The sequence below is a fragment of the Tetrao urogallus genome, assembly GCF_951394365.1.
Source record: "Tetrao urogallus genome assembly, chromosome: 16".
Classification (NCBI taxonomy): Eukaryota; Metazoa; Chordata; class Aves; order Galliformes; family Phasianidae; genus Tetrao; species Tetrao urogallus.
In genome coordinates, this window is record NC_136829.1 from 11,807,941 (window position 1) to 11,830,493 (window position 22,553).

The 22,553-nt window shown below is 38.4% G+C and overlaps 1 protein-coding gene across 1 annotated transcript; it reads left to right on the forward strand.

Annotated features, from left to right (window-relative positions):
• Nucleotides 1-247: 247 nt before the first annotated feature.
• On the forward strand, nt 248-18,489 carry LOC306952596 (serine/threonine-protein phosphatase 4 regulatory subunit 1-like; the record flags this gene model as incomplete). The annotated part of the gene is made up of 20 exons (XM_079543317.1): nt 248-254; nt 362-406; nt 5,757-5,889; nt 6,237-6,343; nt 6,579-6,721; nt 7,253-7,399; nt 7,911-8,018; nt 9,065-9,130; nt 9,700-9,858; nt 10,318-10,511; nt 10,856-11,289; nt 12,140-12,372; nt 13,412-13,501; nt 14,005-14,190; nt 14,499-14,660; nt 15,209-15,309; nt 16,341-16,461; nt 16,673-16,807; nt 17,221-17,362; nt 18,335-18,489. The coding sequence occupies 20 exons, from the start codon at nt 248-250 to the stop codon at nt 18,487-18,489; spliced, it is 2,868 nt and encodes a 955-aa protein (XP_079399443.1).
• Between the last annotated feature and the right edge of the window lie 4,064 nt (nt 18,490-22,553).

Below are 22,553 nucleotides of genomic sequence, written 5' to 3' on the forward strand. Positions count from 1 at the left end.
GGACCCGACGCCATCTTGGGCGGCCGCCGGAGTCACCTGACCACACCCCCCAGCGCGGCCGCCGCCGCCCGCAGCTTTCCTCCCTCAGAGGAAGGGACGGCGGCCGTCGAGGGGCGATCCGCCGGCGGGGAGCGGCCGGCTGTTAAACCGGTCGCGTTTGGAGGCTGAACCGAGGGCAGGAAGTGCGGGCGGCTCCTCCCCGCGCGCTCCCGTCCTCCTCCTCCTCCTCGCCCATGTCCGATCCAAGATGGCCGGTAAGTGGGCGCGGGCGGGGGGCGGCACCAGACAGCGCTGCCACGGACCGTCCTCACCGCCGCCCCCCGAACCAACCCCTCGGTGTCTCTTTTGTTTTTGTTCGTAGGGATCCCTTTGTATTTTGTGGATTTGCAGGATGACTTAGATGATTGTGAGTAACCGTTTTTTATTTTTCTGCCTCCCCGCTCAGGCCCTCCCCCGCCCCACGGCCCCGCTGTCGCGCTCTTTTCACCTCTCCGTTTTTACCCCCGGACGGCTTTCGGGCGGTCTGACGGCTCGCGGGCCTTCCGAGGGATCGCCGTGCCGGCGGGGCGGCACGCGTCGCTCTCGTCGCCGTGCTGAGGGGCGACGGGTCGGGACCGCCGAGCTGCGAGGCGGGGGGGGGGGGCCGGGGGCGGCTTAAAGGATTGACTGTGCTGTTGTTGTGGCTGAAAGTTGGCCGGGGCCGTCTGGGGGGATTTTTGCTGTACTAATTCCGATGGGTGAGGCCTCTGAGAGCTTTGCTAAAGGCGCTACGTTTTGTTTTTGGAGCATCTCCGAAGCGCAGACTTCGTTACTGTGTGCGCTGCTGGGGCAGGGCGTGAAAGTAAATCCGCCTCGGTGCTGCTCTTAGCCGACACGAGCCCGTGTGTTTAGGTGAAGTGCCCTTCCTTGGGTGCCAGACGAGGCTGCAGCCCCCGGTCCGGAGTTGTGTCGTGGGGTCAGAGCTGTAGGAGTGCGGGGCAGCCTGGAGATAGCTGTGTCTCAGGAGATAAGGCTTCGGCTGCTGCTGGTTTGAACTAGAAAGCGGCTGGCACATAGGGCGGTTGGGATGCTGTGTTGAGTTTTCCATTAAAAAAAAAAAAAAGAAAACGGAAGCAGAATTTGTTTTGTTTGTGCACTGATTTGTTTAGCATGTGAATTTTATTGTGTAGCAGTGCTGGAAAATGTACAGCAGAAGGATAATTACAGAATAACTTTTCCTGAATCTTATCATTAGTGTTTAAACCCTGTTTAAAGAAGGTGATTTTGAGGAACAGCAGGAGAAACATTGGGTACAGAACATTTAAGTTCTTTACAGAGAGAGTGGTGAGAACACAGCTGGAACAGGCTGCCCAGAGGGGCTGTGGATGCCTCGTCCCTGGAGGTGTTCAAGGCCAGATTGGATGAGGCCCTGGGCAGCCTGGTCTGGTATTAAATGTGGAGGGTGGTGGCCCTGCATGTCGCAGGGGGGTTGGGGCTTCATGATCCTTGAGGTCCCTTCCAACCCTGGCCATTCTGTGGGGTGTTAAAGAGGCTAAGTGTCCCCTGGCAAGGTGTGCAGGGATGTGGCCTCTGCAGGCAGGGAGGGGGTCTTCCTATGGAACGTCATTAGCTGGTGCTGCTAACTGGTTTTGCTTTCAGTGCTTGAGGCTTCACCCTTTTGGGTAGTAGGACAAAAAGTGTTCATTTGTATTTTGATAATATTTAGAAAATGTTGGGATTAACTGTATGCAAGATAGCTCATTTTGTTTTGTGTTTGTATCTGTAAGTGTATTACAGAATGTCTTTGATATTTGTGCAGACACTTAAATTGTAACGGTGTGAGTCTTATTGAATTGTAAATTATAATTAGAAATGAGGAAACCTTGGAGGGTAATACTTGTAGTACATGGGTTTTTTAGTACGTAAGGATTTGGAGCCTTGTTAGTGCTATAAGGAGTTGTTATTAGTAGGTACTGGAGGTTGCTGGTTACTGCAGTCAGTAAATGAAAGAAGGCCACACCAAGACCTTAAATGACAAAGCATGCGAGTTTTGAGCAGGATTTTGATGAGAAAGATATTAGATGATGTGTTTCATCTGTTCTGTAGAGCAGAATCAGTCTCACCTGAGTTTCTCTAATAGCCAGAGCTGCAACAGCGCCTTATTTAAGACTTAGAAATATTCGATTCTTTCTACTCTAATTAAAAAAAAAAAAAAAAAAGCAAACAAAAATCCTTTTCATAGTGCTAACAAATGCTCAGCTATGTGAATTGATTGCATCAATTGAATTGAATCCCATCATTGAATTGTTCCCAGTTCCATTTCTCTTTTTTTCTGTCTGCAATAAAACAAAGATACTAGTGTGTCATCTGAGTTCTGTTTGCTGAGCGTAAAGCACAAACAGCAGAAATAAGTGCAAATATCTCATAGCGTTCTGTGGGTTTGTCCTGGAGTTAGGCATTCATTCTCCATTAGTTTCCTTTACATACATATGTATATATGGTTCTTCCAACAGGTGGGATAGGCTTAGGTAGTTCAGTTGGGAGGGACCTGTAGAGACCATCATATCCATCTGTCTGACCACCTCAGGGCTGACCAGAAGTTCTTGTTTGTAGCTGAGCATATTTGAAGTTTTTTTGTTTCACTGGAAAGAAAGTGCTGAATAAATACTTCATTCACCTGTGAGCAAATATTATATACGTTAGAAGTACCACCTTATTTTTTTCCATTTATTTACTGCTACCCTGTAGTCTAAAACTTGGAGCTATCTATAGCTGCTTCCTTTATGGGAAAAAAAGTTGTGAGAGAAGTGGAAATGGGTTCTGCTGTGACTGTTCCGGGTATTGAGAGTGCATGCAAAAATTTCGAGTATTTAACTCTCTTCATCCTTAGTAAAAGTGGTTTACTCTGTTTTCCCTCAGGTCCTAGAAGCACTAATGTGTACTTAGCCAATTTAAATGAATAATAAAACTGCTCAACTAGTAAAGCTAATCCTAGGTGTAGCATTATGGTCAGGCTATAGAGATTTGTTTCACTATCATTTGACTTGGTAGGAATTCTGCTCAAAATGTATGAAGGGGCCAATAGCAAAATGGGCTGCTGAGTGCATTCATTTTTGAGTTGCTCTGTAGTTCAGTAACAAGTGGGAACTAGATGAAGTTAATGGCAAGTGTGTTGGGTTTTCATTATTATTGTTTGTGTTGTTTTCAAGCCTCAGTGGATCCTTGCACAGCAGGTGGCTAGCCTCAAAAATCAGCTAGTGCAAGAGTGCTCAGTCTGTGTGCACTTCAAACATGTAATGCTGTAATCGTGCAGGCGTGGGGATGGGCGGAAATGGGTTTATGAGATGGGAAAGAGTTACAATCTCCAAAAGGAAATGTGCATCCTCTCCTACAGCCTGTAGCTTCCTGACAGCCCTCAGTCATACAGTGGGTTTGCTTTGAAGCAGGAAGTGCTGGTACCTTCAGACGAGCTTGGAGGGATCCCAGCATGTGGATAGATCAATCCCTATTAGCTCTGTGTAGTGTAAACTGTCTACACTTGTGCAAATAAGTGATTTGAACCTGACAACTTCATGGTTGTTGTTTACATGCTCTTAGAAATAATAATGGCCCCTTGAATGAAACTAAGGCTGCCATAAGAACGAGTATAAGACTGAGTAGCACGTGCTTCTGGTCAGGTAGCTGTGGGTTCTCTTTGTCTGTATACATTTTAAGTGGGAACAATTGGTCTAAACCCACAGTTGTCGTCTTTTTGAGTTCCGTTGAGCTGTTGGTGGGAGCTTGTCTCCAACAAGTAGAGTTGCTCTGTCTTAAAATTCAGATAGGTTCCTTAGAAATGATGCCTTCAGAAATCCAGTCTGTTTGTTTTATTCTTTTGTTCCCCAGAGGACTGCAGCGTAATGTTTTGCCCCGAGTATGTCCAAATAATTCCTTTTTTTTTTTTTTTTTCTTTTTTAAATGACCTGTATTTCTGTGGAGAATGTTTTGGCTTCAGTTTGCGTCTGATACAAGGAAACCATTTCCTAGTCAAAGTAATGGATGTCTTCTGTGAGTTTGAAAGCAATGTCTTCTATAGATTCAGTCCATTTAAGCATGTAAAGTGAAACCTGAGTATTAAATAATGGGAAATCAGTCATATGTATAAAATTGGACTTTCTCCTTGCAGGAAAAAAGCCGAGGCTTAGTACCCCTGAGTAACAGATTATCATTTGTATACAGATTTGTAGTGGATATTGATGCAGTTTAGAGCCAAAGTCCATCGCACCTGGTCTCAGATTAAGGGGTTCTTTAGAGAAGCGTTGGTGACAGAAAACCAGTGGTAAAGGATGGATAGAGTTGAAACTTCATTATACTGATTAAGGTACAGCCACTGCAGTGCTGAAGAAATTGTTGTGTCGGGAACCCTGTGATTCTGTATATGCACCATTTAACCTCCTGGCAATTTGAGAGAGTATTATGAAATAATAACAACTTCTCTTTAGGGTGTGCAAAAGCTTTATACAGTCTGGGATGATGTATTTGGAAATACTTCAGTTTTTTATTTAACCAGAATACTGAAGGGGTGGTTATGTAGGTCTTCACGTGCATATCTGTTAATCTGCTAAGTATGTCCTGTTCTTCCCCTTTTTGTAAGCAGGAGAAATTGATGCTATAAATGAAACTGTGTCTGGTTTGTTTATTTGTTTAGCCAATGGTTTGCTTTATATTTTGGTGGTACTTTTGGGAGTTGTTGTGTTGTTTGGTTTTTTTTAAACTTCCCCTCCCTGCAGACAGGAGGTCTCTGCCTATGGAGGCAGCCTGGAGCGCCTGGATTTTTTTTTATAGGCAGTTTCAAACACAGACCATTTGGCTTGTCATTGTGCTTACGAATTATTACCAGTTTTGTGTTTTCTTTACCAATCTAAATACCTAATATAATGTCTTGCCAAGTCAGGAACTGGCTTCTGTTTTACAGTGCTTGTCACTGCTAGCACACGTGCTGTTCTGAGACCTTGCATCTGAGAAGCAGTAGTGGCATGATTTGTGCTTAAGGAGTATCACACTTGCTGTTATTAGTGTGAACAAAGTCCAAATAATTCAGAAGCGTGCTTTGCTGGGAAAGTTTTAAACTGAGAAATATCAGCTACTCCAGTGCAGTATTTTCTGCCACTTCGATTGCTGTATGTGTTTCTATATGAAATGAGAGAAACTCTGTAGTTAATAATGTCTGCAGTAAAAGTCTCCCTTAGAAATGAGGTGAAGTTGAGGTGTTTTCTAGGCTACCAGTGTGATGTAGATGAGTGAGACCCATGGCTTCAGTGAGAAAAAGGAGCCTCGGTAGCTTTGAAGCAGACAAGAGTTTGTGGGTTCAAAGCAATATGGTTTGGGATTTTGTCATTGCAAAAATTGCCATTTTTCTTAATGGGACTGATTCTTATTCTGAATTTGTCTGTTGGTGGCACGTAATTCTTTCACCTGAGCCCTCTTTAACATGCACGTAGTTAGCTCACTCAAGTTGCAATGTGAAATGTTAAAAGGGAAAGATATTATGACAGCTGAAATAGACTGCACTTCAAGGCTTGACTTTACAGCTCTGTACACAAGTGTTGCTCTGCACATAATTAGGCACAGCATAGAGATTTTTGTAAGCAGTTTTCAGTGATGCACAGTTTTGCTTTGAAGGATAGTTCTGAAAAAAGTGTTGGTGTAGGATATTTTGTATTCAGCATCTCTTGCTGACTTTTGTGTGATTTTTAAAATTGCTTTGTTTTGTTGTTCTGTTATACTTGTCTTTCAAGTTGGATTTGAAGATTATGGACCAGACTGTGATAGCATGAGGATAACAGCATTCTTAGACATTCCAGGACAGGACAATTTGACCCCACTGGCTCGTTTAGAAAAATATGCCTTCAGTGAAAATGTATTTAACAGGTAAGGATTCAACAGTTCTGCTGGATGGCAGCCTGAGTCTACTAGTGGATGTCAGGGGTTCACTACTTCTTTCATTATTTTGCTAAATTGAACATTTGTTTGAAAAACAAGCTGTTACAAAATACTTTCCATAAAAGGTAGTTTAATCTGTTGGTCGTTTAATGTCTTGGACTCCATCTTTGTTTTGTTGGAGCCTGGCAAAATTGTGTACCTTGTATGTCTGAATAATCGGAGTAGATCTTGGTCTTGTGTTTTAGGGTTTCCATCTGGTTTTGCTAAGATCCTGCCATATTCCACCCATGTTGTTGACAAGATGCTAAGGCGATTAATATGTTGTCTCTTCACAGGCAGATTATTGCCAGAGGTCTTTTGGATGTCTTTCGAGATTTCAGCAATAATGAGGAAGATTTCCTGACTGTAATGGAAATTGTGGTCAGGCTCTCTGAAGATGCAGGTTTGAATGTATTTATTTTAATTTTTGTAATTCTGTACCATGGTGATGTGTTGTGAGGTTATTCTATTTATTTCCTTCAGAAACCAGCAATCTCAGTGGTAACATTTCTGTATGTTTTGAGTCTTTTCATTTTAGTCCATTTTGTAAACGTTAAACCAAAATAAAATCCTGCCTTTTTCTTAAGGTTTTTAATTTTGAATTTCCTGATTTAGTTTTTACTTTTTTTAATTGGTAGAGCCGACTGTACGTACAGAGCTGATGGAACAAATACCTCCAATTGCCATTTTTCTGCAAGAAAGTCGACCAAAATTCCCAACAGCGTTTTTTGAATACCTGATGCCCATAGTGGTGAGATATCTGACAGATGTGAACAATCAGGTAGGAAAAACAGGCTGTGTGAGTTAAATATCTGGAAATTTTGATGTGGTTTGGTAATCCTGAAGCACGAGAAAAAAGGCAATAAGAAATTCCCTGTTAATTGATATCCAGTTCTTCTGTAGCACTTTGTATTTATTGAATGCAGCACAATTTACTATGGAAGTCTGAATATATGCATTTTTTCCTACTTCCCTTAGTGGGGAACTTGCAGGATTTACCTAATGGCATATTGACATTGTGTTACTGGAGTCATGGCTTCTGAATTCTGACTTACACTTAAGATTTTGGCTTCTCCTCACAATTTGATGCAAGGGCATCTAACAATTAGATTAACATTTAATATTTATTACTAATTAATTATAGTGCTCAACTTTTTTTTTTAAAAAAACAACTTTTAACTTTTGGTTTGTTTTTTTTTCCTCTTTCTTTAACCTTGTACCTTTGTATTCTACAGAAGCATACCTCTTGTAGCTCTCACATCAGTAAATGTTGTTTTTACAGCTGTAGACTTCTGTTTGTTCACATTAACAGGTTAGAAAGGCAGGTCAAGAAGCACTGCTTGTACTTTTGGAACAAGATCTTGTTTCTCAGAGTGACATTGAAAACAAAGTGTGTCCAATTCTGTTGGACCTCTCTGCTCCTGACAGTGATGATGAGTATAAAGTGGAAGCTGTGAATGTGAGTGAACTTGAAAGAAAGCTTGTATCTTTACTTGTTAGGCTTTTCTTTAATTGCTTTTTTTTCTATTTTTTTTATCAGTGTTGTTATAAAGCCCTTTTGGAATGTATTTGTGACAGCTTTTGTGCAGTACTTTAATAAGCCTAAGAGCTCTACAGTAATCATGGAACCTAAACTTTCTATGCCATCACTATTGCAGTTTGTTGTATTTCTCTGTTTATTATAATTTGCTCAGTTGCAAATTGCAGAAGTGCTGTAGTGATATAGTTGAAGCTGGAACCACAGCTTGTCTGTTAAGCTGTTAGATCTTGAATCTGTAAGTTTATTAGTTATTTGTAACGTTGAACACTGTTGGAAAAACAAATTCTCAAAGGATTTGGGCAAGGTGAGGACTTGATACCTTATATTGAGAGATTTAAAAAACACAAGTAATTTTTAGGAGCAGTTTGGGACTTTGCTTATAAGCTTTCTAATTTTCTTGTCCTTCCTCATATTCTCTTCTTCATTTCAGATAATCTGTAAAATGGCTTCTATGCTGAGCAGAACAACAGTTGAGCACTTGCTACTTCCTCGTTTTTGTGAACTTTGTAGTGATGGGAAATTGTTTCAAGTCCGAAAGGTTGGTGTATTTTCAACTGAAAGAATTTGTGTATATGTAGTTATTCAAATGCCTACTTGAAGAATTAAATTATAACTTTTGCTGACGAAATTTGAAAGATTCTTAGAAGAATGCTTTCCAGTTTTTGGAATGGCTGTAGTTTCTGAAGTTCAGTAAAGAAATATGTAACAGTCCTTTGGGAATAGCAAGTCTGGGGCCATTTAATAGTTTTTCACAACCAATACTTAAACCACCATGGTCAGTTCTTCAAAACCAGAAATTCAGAAGGAGTAGATATTTGAGAGATTCATCCTATATTATTGAACAGAGAAGTCTCAGAAGTGTGAGATTTATTCTAAGTCATGATCAAGTACAAAGGAAATTCATACTATGAAGTCTTAAAATAGTTCAGTAGATTTAAAGGTCACTTAGAACTTCAGTTTGGACCCTAATGTAAGCTGTGGTTGTTGGAATGTGACCTGTTTTAGAGCATTATAATTCTGACTTACATTAAATAAATCAGACATTAATGGAGGCCCATGTTAATTGATTTTAGATTTCAGCTACTTCTTTTGCATCATGAATGAATGTCCTATCCTGCCTTAATTATAGAATTTGTAAGTTACTGCCCTGTAAATGGCACCAACTTGAGACCTTGGTTAAACTTTGCTTCAGCAAAGCGCTTAAGCCAGCAAAGAGAGTTCTATCAGTGCACCTAAGTCCTGACCCTCATATCATGTTTTAGTCTGCTTTATTTTTGACAGCTGAAGTTCCAAGTCATTAAACTTCCAGTAGGCTTGTTGGGCCCTTTTAATTATTACTGAAGCAGATGAAACTCTTCACAATGCAGAGTACTTTTCACTATTGATTTCAAAGACATGTGGCTTACAGAAGCCTGCTCTATCGAGTCTTTATCTGGGGTGAGCTAATGTTACAGGATGTAGTTACATGGCTGAAATTTGAATAGTCAAATGTGCAGTTGTTAGTGGGTGTAAGTGGTGAAGTTCACGATGAAACTAAAGCACTTGAAAAGTCCAGAATGTTGTTATTGACTTTTTTTTCTTCAGATTTGTGCGGCTAATTTTGGTGACATTTGTAATGCAGTCGGGCAAGAAGCCACAGAAAGACTTCTGGTATGTTGGGAAAAAATAAAAAATAAAAATCCAAATCCATTTACAACACATGTATTTATCAGTTCAAAAAGTTGAATAATGAGGTCTTGTCTTGTAATCCATGTTGATGCATTTTTGAAATGGTTTTGTATAAGGCTTGATTGCAATTGTATATCAGAACTGGAATTGAGCAGAAATAAACAGCTCTTGTTTTTCAGAATGTTTTTAAATATAATTGGTGGCTCATATGTATACTTTTGAACTACTGACTCTTTCTTTTCCCTGAACTAGATGAACAATCGAGTTATAATTATAAATGGCTAACTTTTCCTGAAATTATATTTTCCAGTGCATGTAGTTATACATAAAGCCCTAATAAAAGTAAATGGGAAATATATATTAACTGAAGAAACAGGGAAAAACTACTTTTAACCTGTCCTCACTCATCTGTTCTGTGAGTTTTCATTGTCTCCAGTTCCAAAGGAGATATATAGATAGTACAGTTATAGTGTATAGTATAGTATTGATAGTAAGTTACTACAGTCCTTGCTTAGTCTTTAATTTGTCTTGGTTTTGCTTATTTTTGGCAGATTCCCAAGTTCTTTGAGCTTTGTTCTGACAGTGTTTGGGGCATGAGAAAAGCTTGTGCTGAATGCTTTATGGCAGTGTCTTACACCACATCCCCAGAGGTCCGCAGGAGCAAACTGTCCCCACTCTTCATCAGTCTTATTAGTGACACTTGTAGATGGGTAAGTAACTCACTTTGTCACTGGTGCGTCCCCCCAGGCAGATCATACACAAATAGTGAGCAAGTCAGAGGCACACTGTAAGTTCTCCACACAAAATTTGCTAGGGTAAGACTCTAATCTAGTAAAATTTAAGCTTCTCTAAAAAGATTTTTAACTTACTTTACCTCTTTTGTTACTATAAAAGAAAATTGATAGAAATTCTAAGTGTAGTCTTCAGAGAATAGGTTGCTTTTGTTAAATGTGTTCTTTGAAGTCTGCACTGAGACCCTTACCATGTTTATAGATACATGTTTAATATTCCAACATTCTTTTTATAGATGCCACTTATTTGTTAATTGGTTATTTTTGGTATAAAATGAAGCTGTTGTAGTAAGAAACAACTTCAAACCTAATTTTATTTTAAGCATTGGCTCTACAGGAGTTGCACGAATCCTGAATGTTGTCTTTCTCCTACACCAGGTTCGTCAGGCAGCTTTTCAGTCTCTTGGCCCTTTTATTTCCACTTTTGCAAATCCGTCAAGTGCTGGACTCTACATCCGAGAAGATGGGACACTGAGCATCCGGCCATCAGCACAAGATGTAAATTCCAATTCCTGCCAACCAAGCAACAACGTGACTGTAATTGCCTCTACTGCAAATGCTGCATCATGCAGGTAAAATCATGGGAAAGATGTGCTGTAGGGGAAGGGAGAAATAAGAAGGTAATTCTTTTAGTTGTTGCTTGGGGTAAAAATCTTGAAAATAGTTCCAGGAAAGGAATGAAATACGAAGTCTTGCATGTATGTCTGAGTGTAGCCACATTATTAAAGTGTAATTGATTTTTATGGCTTCAAAGGAAGATAAAGGGAAAACTGGTGAAATAAAGCATAGTACTAACATATTTTGTCTTTCTGCAGAGAAAATAAGCTTCTGCAGTTGAAACTATTTTTCTGAAGTATTTCACTGAGGAATTACTGTTATAGATATTTTATATGGATAACTGTGTGTTTGTTATCAGTTTGGAACAACCAATGGAAATCAAATCAGAGTCATCAACTGAGGAGACTTCAGCTGAAGTTAATGTGCTAGTCTCTGTTGAGAACCTCAGTAGAGACACGTGGGAAGCAAGTTCAGATTGCTGTATGAGTTCTGGAGAAGATCTGTCTAGATTGCCTCAGGATGATGGAGTTGTTGCTGGTGTGGAAGTCGCTAAGGACATCAATTTTCCAGCAGTTACCTCAAGGCTACAGTGTTCTGAGGATGTATTTAATACTTTTCTCTACTGGCGGCCTCCGCTGCCTGATATAAGTCAGGAGCTGGAGTTGCTTCAGTTCAAGACTGAGAAGCACAAAGACAGCTGCTCAGGGCCGTGTAATAACTGCGTTGCTAGCAGTGAAATAAAAAAGGTTCTGGAAAGCTTACAGGAGCACATAGATGATCCAGATGTTCAAGGTGAGACTAACAAAGAAAACATTCTTTCCCAGTAGATCCTCACCTTTACAAAAATCTTTGGCTGCTTTTTGGTGGTGATGACATCGGTCATCCTTAATCAAGTTTCTCATTCCACTGAATATCTCAAGTGTTGCAGTGAATTAGCTTGTAAATATGTCTTTTATCAGTTCTTCTGTTTCCCTAATTTCCGAAGTATTCTACTATTCTTCTCCTTTAAATTATCCTCTGTTGTGTCTTGAGGCTGCTTGCTGTAGGCATGTGGAAATACAGCTACTGTGGTTTTTTTTATTCTGAACAATTAGTAACTTCCTGTTCATAGAAGCAGTGCACTGTAACAGTACAGTTTGTCCACATTAACTGGTGATACTGGTCAGTGGTAAACCTGACCTTTTATTTTCCATCTACTTCTGCTAACCAGTTTAGAAGTGGTGTGACTAATTTCCTTCCCTAGCTAGAATTTTTTAATAATGTTTTTAAATGCGTATTCGGCTGCCTGGAGAAGGCATTAAAAATTCAAGAATATTAAAAAGAATTTGTATTAATATGTTTGACATGGTGAGGAATGGGATGTGAGCTGGTATGCTGTGATACTTCATGAGGATTTTCAGAAATGTCTTTCAATAGTAGAAATTAGTAGATGTTTCTGTTGAAAACATAAATTAAGAGCAACAATTTGGATGTATTAAAGTGGAGATTTTGTGGAAGAGTAATTGGCCTTTCACATATCAAGTGTTTGCATTTTATGTGAAGCTTAGTTTGGACTTTTTTTATTCCTTACGATTAAGTAATTACAAGTTTAATTCTTTTAAGTGCAGAAAAGAGACTGAATGGTATCTTTTGCTTTATACAGCTCAGGTCCAAGTGTTGTCTGCTGCTCTCAGAGCTGCTCAGTTTGATTCTGTTGGGGATTGTGAGACCAGAAAAATGGAAGAGAGCAGCGGTGAACTTCAGAACCAAACCATTTCAGATCAAACAGCTGTTTCAGATGCAACCTGTAACCAGGTGGAGGAAGGCACTGTTTCATCCTCTGTGTCCCAAGATAGCATCAGTGAGCAGCCCACTACCAGCATACTGAAAAGCACGGTAAGTATGTATTGTGCTTTGTGGCTGATAGGAATTCTTACCAGCTGAAGTAGTGTTTTTATGTAGACAGTGACATCGACCCAATTCTGGCCTATAGGCCCTCAAGTATTGCTACCAAAATAAAACTATTGAGGGTTGTTATTTCTGTGTACTCACAGAGAACCTGGGAGGTAAAACTTTATGGTAACCCTGAAGGATTTTTAATATGAAACATATCAAGTACAGTCTCAGTTCTTCCTGCAATAAATTTAAAATTAATCTTTTTATCCTCATGTGGAAGGCTGAATTAGATGTGACATCTACACTGTTCCTGGTACACACACAATTTCTTGATCACAATGTACACATTGCAGAATTATTTGTGCCTTAATAGTATTTCTGATAATAATTTTGAATAAAGGAAAAAGAAAAAAAAAAAACAAACAAACAAAAAAAAAAACTAGCTTCATTTGTGAACAAAAGCTGTACTTAAAACTGTACAAACAAAATTGTACCAACAAACAAAAACTTAAAAAGACCAACACCCAAACTGTGTCATCTTTAAGACTCCCTGTGGTTTTGGCCTTTTAAACCTTTTAATTCTTTCAGTTTTCATATTTGGAGGGAGATGTGTGATTTTTTTATTTTTTTTATTTTTTTTTTTTTTTCTTCCCAAAAGAAGTTACACATTTATCATATTGATTTAGTGAAGCAACTGCTCTGCTGCCTTGCTTAATCTTTATTTTCAGTTCAAGAATAAAAAATGTAGTGAAAGTAGCCGTTCAAACTCTGAATGAATGTTAGTTTATTGCATTAAAATACTTTTGTTTTTATAAGTAAATCTAACTACCGTTCCCCTTTTTGTTATTGCAGTCTTAATAGTGTTTGTCTTTAGTATTCAACCGTTATCTTTTTTGCGCTGAGCAAGGCTTTGCCTGTACAAGGTTTTGTTTATAAAAGGCTGTTTTGTATCTGAATTGCATTGTTCTTGGTGTGATGCTTTGAAATATTGCAAATGGTGCTAAGGCTGTCTGATTTCATTGCCTAGAATGTCCTGCAGGACTCGGAACAACGCAGAGGAACCAGTGTATTCTTAAAGAAAGAACAGGAGAATCATCCTCCGTTTGAAGACGACAAATCAAAGTTACAGGTAACTGAAATACCACCTGCTTTAGCAGAGTTCATCTTATCCTTAATACAGCGTTAGCTTTTGCAGTTGTAGAATGGGAAGAAATGCTCTGAGCATTTAAGGAGAAATTTATTTTAAATCTGAAAACTAGAAAAATAGTTTCTGGTAAACAAGTTTAAGTGCTGCCTACTGGGTAGAGGCAATCTGCAACAAAGGTAGGAGTTAACTGTACTTTTCACTGGATTTATTGTTTGTCTTCAGTGAAGAATGTATTTTCAGTTTGATTCAATGTAGCACGTTGATAAAATAGTATTTACTGTTCATTACTGAATGGTGTATCTTAATGGGAAGACAAATTAGTCGTTTACAGTGAAGCTAACCCACAAAACAGGGTTGCTGTTGTTTTAATTTAGATGCCAACTAATTGGTAGCAAGACAATAATGTAGTACAGCAGGAATGTTTTCTTACTGATTTTTAAATTAAAGGAAAATGTGTGTTTCTCATGTGCTCTCTTGCTTTACAGGATATCATACCTCAACCTTTACTTGACCAGTACTTGTCCATGACTGACCCTGCTCGTGCCCAGACGGTTGATACTGAAATAGCCAAGCACTGTGCATACAGTCTTCCTGGAGTGGCCTTAACGCTGGGTAGGCAAAACTGGCACTGCTTGAAAGATACCTATGAGACACTGGCCTCAGATGTGCAGGTAAAAAACAAAACAATTACCACAACCAAGCAAAACCAAACAAATGAAAAAGTTGTCTCCAACCAGAGTTTTGAGTAGCTTTTTTTTGGTTTGCTGCGCTGAAGTTACAATAGACTTTCTTGTAAGTGATTAAACATAGACTAAAAAGTCAGAATTTAAATCAGTCCATAAATGTAATTGGCACTTCTTACTGCTGTGCAGCTTGCTTCAGTTGTTCTGCTCTCTCAATCCCATGGGTGCCTTTGAAAGCTTTGTTTTGTTTTCTGATGATTGTGCCTAATCTGTATCAATTCTTAAACTGTTTGCAGTGGAAAGTACGTCGAACGTTGGCTTTCTCTATACATGAGCTGGCAGTTATTCTGGGGGATCAGCTAACAGCTGCTGATCTGGTGCCAATTTTCAATGGTTTCCTGAAAGATCTCGATGAAGTGCGCATTGGTGTCCTTAAACATCTCTATGATTTTCTAAAGGTAGGAAAGCAAAAAAGCTAATGTAATTTCTCAAGAAACCATAATTGAGTGGAAAAGAAGTGTGTTTTAGTTAGAGATACAGGCATCAATATCTAATTGTAAAAGCTAAAGTCTGTGCTACACTGCCACTTCTCCCTTATAACCCAATGAAATATCAAAACTGAAAACTTCTGTAAACGTGGTTGTAAAAGCTCCTGATACAGGGAAAGAATTAGTACTTTGAGAGAAGGGAGCAAATGTTTGTGGTCTGCTGCACAGTAAGCAAAGATCCGTAGTTTTTGGTTGGTAATTGTTATGCCTAGAGATGGTGCTTTGTCAGATGTCCTTGCAGAAGGGAAGATTTGTGTGGGTTTGTTTTGTTGGTTTGTTTTCTTTTTTTGATGTCTTTGTCTGGCCTGTCCAGGTAGTTGGCTGGTTATGCACAATTTGCAGTAAATATCTTGTGGATGACCTTGCTTTCAAGTGGGAAAAGACACACAGATGTTAACAGAGAAATTCAGCAGAGTTTTTAACTTGAGTAGTTTCATGGTAATATTGCTTTTTTTCAGTTACTTCATGCGGACAAAAGACGAGAATATCTTTACCAGCTTCAAGAATTTGTGGTGACTGATAACAGCAGGAACTGGAGGTTTCGTTATGAGTTGGCAGAGTATGGGAACTTTCATGTATATTACTAACTTGGAAATGGATTATTATGCTAAGGAGTTAGTGGATAATAATCCTAATTAGCATTTTTTTCTTACTTTCTTAAATGCAAATTGTGTTGTAATTGAGCACAATAGAAGCTTGAATACCTGTCACGTATCAAAGTGGAGATCTGATTTGCATGGAGCTTCTGAAATAAGACCATCTGATAGATGCTACTCAGTGAGGTTTCAGATTTTACTCAGTTCTGGACTGACTGTAAAGTTAAGGAAATGAATTAGAAAAATGATTCTGTGTGTTTGCTATCCTGCAGATATGTAACCTATTGTTAGAAGCATTATTCAGTTGGTATTTGGGGATATAGTTGAGATAGTGACATCTCCCAATTCTTCAATTCTTTTTCTTGCAAACCTTATTGATAATTGATATATCCAAAGAATGTTTGTAAACTGTTTGCAGCTGAAAACTGGTCTTTCTATTTATCTCACTGCTTTGTTTGTGATATTGAGGATGTAATCTCCCTCTGTAGTTTAACTCAAGAAACTAAATCTTGCTGTGGTGCAGTTCTGTTGTACAGCAGTCCTCTGACATCTAGTGGAGACTGCTGTTACTTTGTGGTTGATTTGTTGATGGCTGCAGTAATGTAGTTGGTGTGACTGAAGTGAGCTCTGTGCAGTTTCCTAAATTTAAATCATTTTCTGAAACATAGCCTTCATTTTCTGTAGAAATCTGTCATTTTTACGTTGCAGTAAGTTGTGAAGAAACTTCTCGTTCTGCTTCAATTTGTAGTTTTTGTTATTTTGATGCATTTGTACAGCTAGTTTGGGTAGAAGTTTCTCTTGCACTGCTTCACTGAATAAAGCACGTGCCTCTTTTGATACGTGTATGTACCTTTCTAAAGAGAAGATCTGTTCAAGTGCTTCATAATAACCACGGTGATTTCAAGGCTCCAAGTGATTCTTCCTTACCTCTAACAGTTGGTGTTGAAGCAGGTTAGTGGTGCACTTGTGTGACCCAATTGCTTCTTTGTTTCAGGCAGCTAATCCTGATACTGGAACTCTACAATCCCAATGATGTCTATGACTACTTAAGACATATTGCACTAACTCTCTGCTCTGATAAAGTTTCAGAAGTTCGGTGGATCTCCTTCAAACTGGTTAGTTTTTGTTTATTTTCACTTATGCTTTCTCTGCAGAAGTCTTATCTCCAGAATAAACGTATTAATTTATTAAATTCTGTAAGCAGAGGTGATTATGCTGTATATGCTTGTTTTCTCTTTGTAAGATTCAAATACAACAATCTCCTTTTCCTCAGGGCTACAACGTGTTTCATTTCTTTTTTTTTCATCTCCTCTCCTTTGCTCACAGGTTGTAGCAATACTGCAGAAGTTCTATGCAAACAATGCAAGTGCACTGGGATTAAATTTCATTAATGAACTCGTAGTGAGGTTTCGCCACTGCTCCAAGTGGGTTGGAAGACAAGCTTTTGCCTTCATTTGTCAGGTTGGAATTTTCATTGTGTGGTTAAATGTAAATCAACTTTGGAACCAGTTTGAGGCTTTCCAATAATGTAGTCAAAGCTGAAATCTGGAATCCAAAATTTCTTAAAATTCTGTACATTGGTCTGGCCTTGGCAATAGTGAATGGCTGTCCAGTTTTGAAACTGTTGCCTGTGTTGTGCTATGCCTCCTGCTGGAAAAACGGATCCTTGTCTTTTCTGGCATCCTTGTAGCTGAGATGGGAAATAAGTCCTAGTATGATAACATTCTGTAATACCTCCTTTGACTTTGCTTGGACAAGAGATTACATGGACTTTTTTGAATGTTCAGGCAAAATTAAGGACAAGATAGGAAAGAGTGACAAAAACAGTCTTTTTAACACAGCTTTTGCTCTTATTTTTTGCTTTTATCTTGTAGGCTGTGGTAGAAGAAGAATGTATGCCTGTTGATCAGTTTGTTGAACACTTACTGCCCAGTCTTTTAAGTCTTGCTTCGGATCCCGTGCCAAACGTAAGGGTTCTGCTTGCCAAGGCTCTGAGGCAGACTTTATTGGAGAAAGGTATGGTCTCTAACTTCCTCTCAAAGGTCCATGTCTCATGAATGCTGTCCTTCATCTGCCAGTGCAGTTACTCATAAATTGGCCAGCTTGACTGGTAAAAACTCATTTAGTTCCGTTTATACTGAAAGCACGATGATACATTGTAATCTGGGATATTGCACTTAAATCTCAGAATTTACACATGTACAACACAGTGTCTTTTTTGACTTGAAGTGATTGTTCATCATCCATAAGGGGCTGTAAATTGGCAGGGATAATACATCAAATGCAGTCCTTCATCCACTAGGGGGCAGTTACATACTTGCTTAAGGCAGGAAGTAGCTCTGTTACTCCCTGTTACTGCATGTATTTATTTTTGGTATCTATAATGCTTACAGCAAATATTTTTTTATTTCAAAATTTTAAACATCATCTTAGTTACTCTTGCTTTATTTTATGCATTTGTTTTGAATTAAGTATATTTTCATTTGATACTTCAAATGAAGCTTTGTACCTCTTTCTGAAACGGTTTGCTTTGTTTTTGTCTCAAGGTAACAATTGTAGTAGGAGATAATGTCGTTTTCTGTGCTGCTATGATTTTCACTATTATCATTCCTTGGAAAGCAAAAAAAGACTGATTTCTGGTTAATCAAAGCAAGGCACAGAAATTTCCTCTGTTTTTTCTCAGTTAGAGTTACGGCGAGTGTTTTCTGAAGCACTGTATAGCTGCAGCTTCCTGAGCCTCTTTCTGTTTGCTGATATGCTTCCATTTAGGAACTAGAAATTCTTCACGTACCTAGTAAGATAAATAAGAAGCTGCATATTTTTATCAGTTTCCTTAGCTTGCTGTAATGTCTCCACAGAGTCTATAAATGAGATGAGAGACCCCCATATATTTTCAACTTCCTCGGTATTTCTGTGCTGTGTATGCCCTGTGGTTTAAAAGGTTCTTTTTGGCTTTGTTTAAAATTCTCATTTTCTCCCATATTCCAGCTTATTTTAAGAGTGTTGGCAATCCTCACCTAGAAGCTGCGGAGGAGACTATTCAAGCTTTGCAGTCTGACAGAGATCAAGATGTGTCCTTCTTTGCTACCATAAAACTAAGGCAAAACAACATGGACAGTTCTCCCACTGAGAAACAAAACTAGTATGTTCTTCTCCAGTAAGGTCTGAACATAAGAATTATTATTTGCACGGCATTCATGGTTAGTATGAATAAGGTGGACAAACAAAAACTACTTCCTGCCTGCTTGAGTTAAAAAGGGCCTATTGAGAATTGCCATCATCTTCATTCCATGACTACTTTCCATCTACAATTGTTTTTCTACCTTTGTTTTTGATCAATTCATTTTTGGGTTTTTCTTCACAAATGTGGCTGGTAACTACAGGCTAGGTCACAATTTGGTGTTGTCAGTTCTTACACATAGTTTATGTTCTCAGTAATTAGAAATCACTTTTTTTTAACAAAACAGTTCCATTAGTTGCTTGCTATAAGCTTGCAATATTTTCTAAACCTTGCAACTTCATTATAGCAAATTCACCTGAAGATATTATTTTCTCAGTTTTATTGTAGCTTTTGTATTGTTTCAAGTATTGCATTTTATTTTAACTGGAGGAATTGTATATATGTAAATAGCTCTTAATTTTTAACAAAAAAAGATGAAGAATTTTTTTCTGTATCAGTGGAAAAAAGCTCAATCATTTCATTTTATAAAGTAGTTGTTCTGCTGGAGGTAAAGCACGGTTCATTTTTACTTAATATAATGTGATATTTTTTCAAAGCACAGAGCTCTGACTTTTTTTGTGACTTTTCTGTTACTTTATTACTAAACTGTACTCTTCCAGGTGTTAACGCTGCTCCTGTTACTGCTGGTGCTTGTAGCTGTAGAGAGACTGTTAATGTCTCAAACTGAAAATTACTCATTCCATCCTAGTGAAGTTCCCTTCAGCTAAAGGATTCAGTTCTTACTACACGTTAGTATCTTTGGAAGGATATCACAGGATGTTATAGACCTAGGCTCTTTTACAGGTCTGTTTCATGCCCGCTTTGTTTGAAAAGCACTGTGAAGTGGGCCAACGTTCAGATCCCCATCAGCCTGTTACTTTTTTCATAAGATGTAGAGGACATCTAAGTTCTGGAGAAACTCCAAATAGTAAGTGTTCAGGGTAAAGGTGTTAATTCAGTTTGCTCTAGAACTTTTGTTTATTATATGGTAAGTGTAGAGGCAGACAACAGGTGTAGGCTACTGAGATCCTTAGGCTTGAGCAGGACGTGCCTTTTGTTGATTTAGGTCTTTCAGGAGACAATATACAGATGGAACAAAATTCCATTAACCTGACAGCTTCTGACTAGTTTGCAGAATTACAAAGCTGATAATTCTTGGTGGGTGCTGTCTTCTGTTATGCTCCAAACCTACATTACCCCCGTAGGGCCTGAAACAAAAAGAGGTTTATTTGTTTGGTTTGGTTTGGTAGTTTGTCTTGTCCAAGAGGAAAAAGTTCTCAATACTAGAAAAATGGTTTCATGTAATAAGTTACTTTGTGTACCCATTAATTTGTTGTCAGTAGATCTGTGGAGATATTTCTGTCCTCTTATTTCACTTCTTTAAATTATTTTTTAAGATGTGGCATGTCTGAGATGCAGAGTCCAGCTGAGGAACCTACTTGCTGTATTTTTTAAGGGTACAGTTTTGTATCAGTTTGTCTAACTACTCTTGTATTATAATGTACAGTATTTGTAATAAATTGTTTTCTTGTGAGTTCGCAATACTTTTGGAAAATAAAGGCAGAAATGTACCATTGCCATCACTGCTCTTACAGAAACAGCATAAGCTGTAAATTCTGCAGCATTCTACATTTAATTTTTTACAATTTTTTTTAATATTTTTAACTGGTTCTACAGACTTTTTATGATTGCAATTTCTTAACAAAGATTATTCAAGTTAATTTTTTCTAGTTCTAATATCTTTTTCTAATGCTGGCTTTATATTGGTATTTTATAACAGTTCAAATTTTCTAAGGCCTTTCTGAGAAGGTTTTACTTCTGTTTTTCTATTACCAGCTCACTAAATTTCTCAGCACTGATCAAAATTTTTGTGTGTATATGTAAGTATGTTTGTAATTACATGAAGTTGAGCATTGACACAGCCCAGGTCTCTATTTCTTAGATAATGTTTTGTCACCTTGCAATAATCCACTGAAAAACACACAAGCTTTTGTGTTTTGGCATGTTTGATTAGTGTTCATTAAGAATTTTTAGTTAGAATATATATATACATATATATAAAAACAATAAGCCACCATCTGTAGAAGTTCACTAAAAACTAAATACAGATCTTTGTTTTTGACAGTATTTAATACCTCTCTAGCTCTGAAAATCACATCTGTTCCAAATGGTAAGATTTCATTTGGAGCATTCAAAACTTTGTTTGAACTCTACAGTTGCATGCACTAATGGAGGACACCATAGCTTTTGGGAGTGTCTTTTTTTCTTTTTGTATGACGAAGTGCAGGTCTGTTGATGCAGGTTTACCCTTTACAAGGTTTGCCTTTTTGTTGCAATTTTCTACTAGAAATGATTTCAGCATGACTAAAGACTGCACTTTACATCTTGTTCTGGACAAATGTATACAGTGATGAGTAAAGCTGTGTGTTAGCATACAATCCTCTGGGTTTAAATTATGCAAAAAAAAAAAAATATGTATTTTAAAAGCCAGACAAAACAAAGTGAGTTAATCCACTTCCACAAAAACAGTATGAATATCACTTTAAAGCATTTCTAGCTAAGGAACATGAAAATAATGTTAGTGGGTGCAATATTGCTTGACTGTTACAGGAAATTATCAAGCACTTGTAATCCAGAGCATGTTAGTCATGTTGCTTGGAATTCAAACTCACTGGTATCTTATGTATGATGTACACTTGGCATCTGTGGGGATGCTGCCCTAGTGGCAGCTGTGACTGTACACAGTGTTGTTTAGAACCCAGTTAATGGAGACACTCTGGAAGTGTCATTCATTTGTCAGAATAGAGAATCTATGTAACTTTCTATTTGTATTTATCTCAATAAAATCTGTGACTGTTTTATAAATCAGCTTGTAACTGACTTTTGTCATTAGTGGGATAAGAATGTGTTCCTTTGGTTACTGAAAATCTCCCTGTCATAAGTGCAATCATCTCTTTAAACCAGTGTCTTTTGGAATTCATCATGATGTAATAAAAAATCCATCAGATGTCCGTAGATTTGAAGTGGCTTTCGGCACTTACTCCTCAAAGCAAGCATGCCAGCACTACTTTGAAACTTAGATTCTGTCAGAACTGGGGCTCTAACAAGATATATTTTAAGTGGAAAAGGCTCGTGGATGTGTTGGATGAGAGTGGCATTCAGATCTTTATATTATATCCTTCCAAACTTTAGTTAGGAGCAACATTCTGGACTTCTTTTCAGAGTGATGTTGCTCTCAGACATCCTGCATAAATGAATGATTGTGAAGCTTTTAGACTTTGAGGGGGGAATGAGTAATCAGCACCTGGCTGGTTGGATTTGCTTCTCATATCAGGAGTCTTCTGTATGTTCTGCTGCTGCAGTCATCCTTTTGTTTGTTTCAGACGCTGGCTGTTCCATCTCTTGCTCTGGAGCTTTTGCCAACTGTTGCAAAAGAACACATGATCTCTTTTTTTCTCTGCAAGATTTAACATGATGTAAAAATGAAGAGAATGAGCAGCCCCTTGCACCTCCTAGTGAAGTGTTTCCTCACTTTGCATAAAGACAGGAGAAGCCTGTGTAGTGAAAGTGGAAACACAGTGGAACAGCCATGTGCTCTTTTTAACACACATCAAGTTAATGTGTATATTGTGACCTGAACTTGGCCAAAGAAAACAGGAAAGTGAAATGTGGGTGCCTCAGATGTGTACTTTAGTAATTAGTTTCTTTACTGCTCATCTTCGAAGTAAGTTTGTCATCCTAGTGAAAATCAAGAGGAAAAAGTCCTTCTGCTACCATCTTGGTGTGTTACTTTCTGTGAAGTTCTCTTGCTTTGTTGGTACAGGCTATTACATCACACAAGCAGGTTGTACTTTTGTGATGTCAGTTTATGCTGCATGGATACTGTAACGTGCTAATGGTACACAGGGCTGTCCATCCTTAGTGACATCTATCCTGATGACAGGGGGAGCGCCGAGGGAAGGGAGGAATTACGTCTGGTATTAGGCC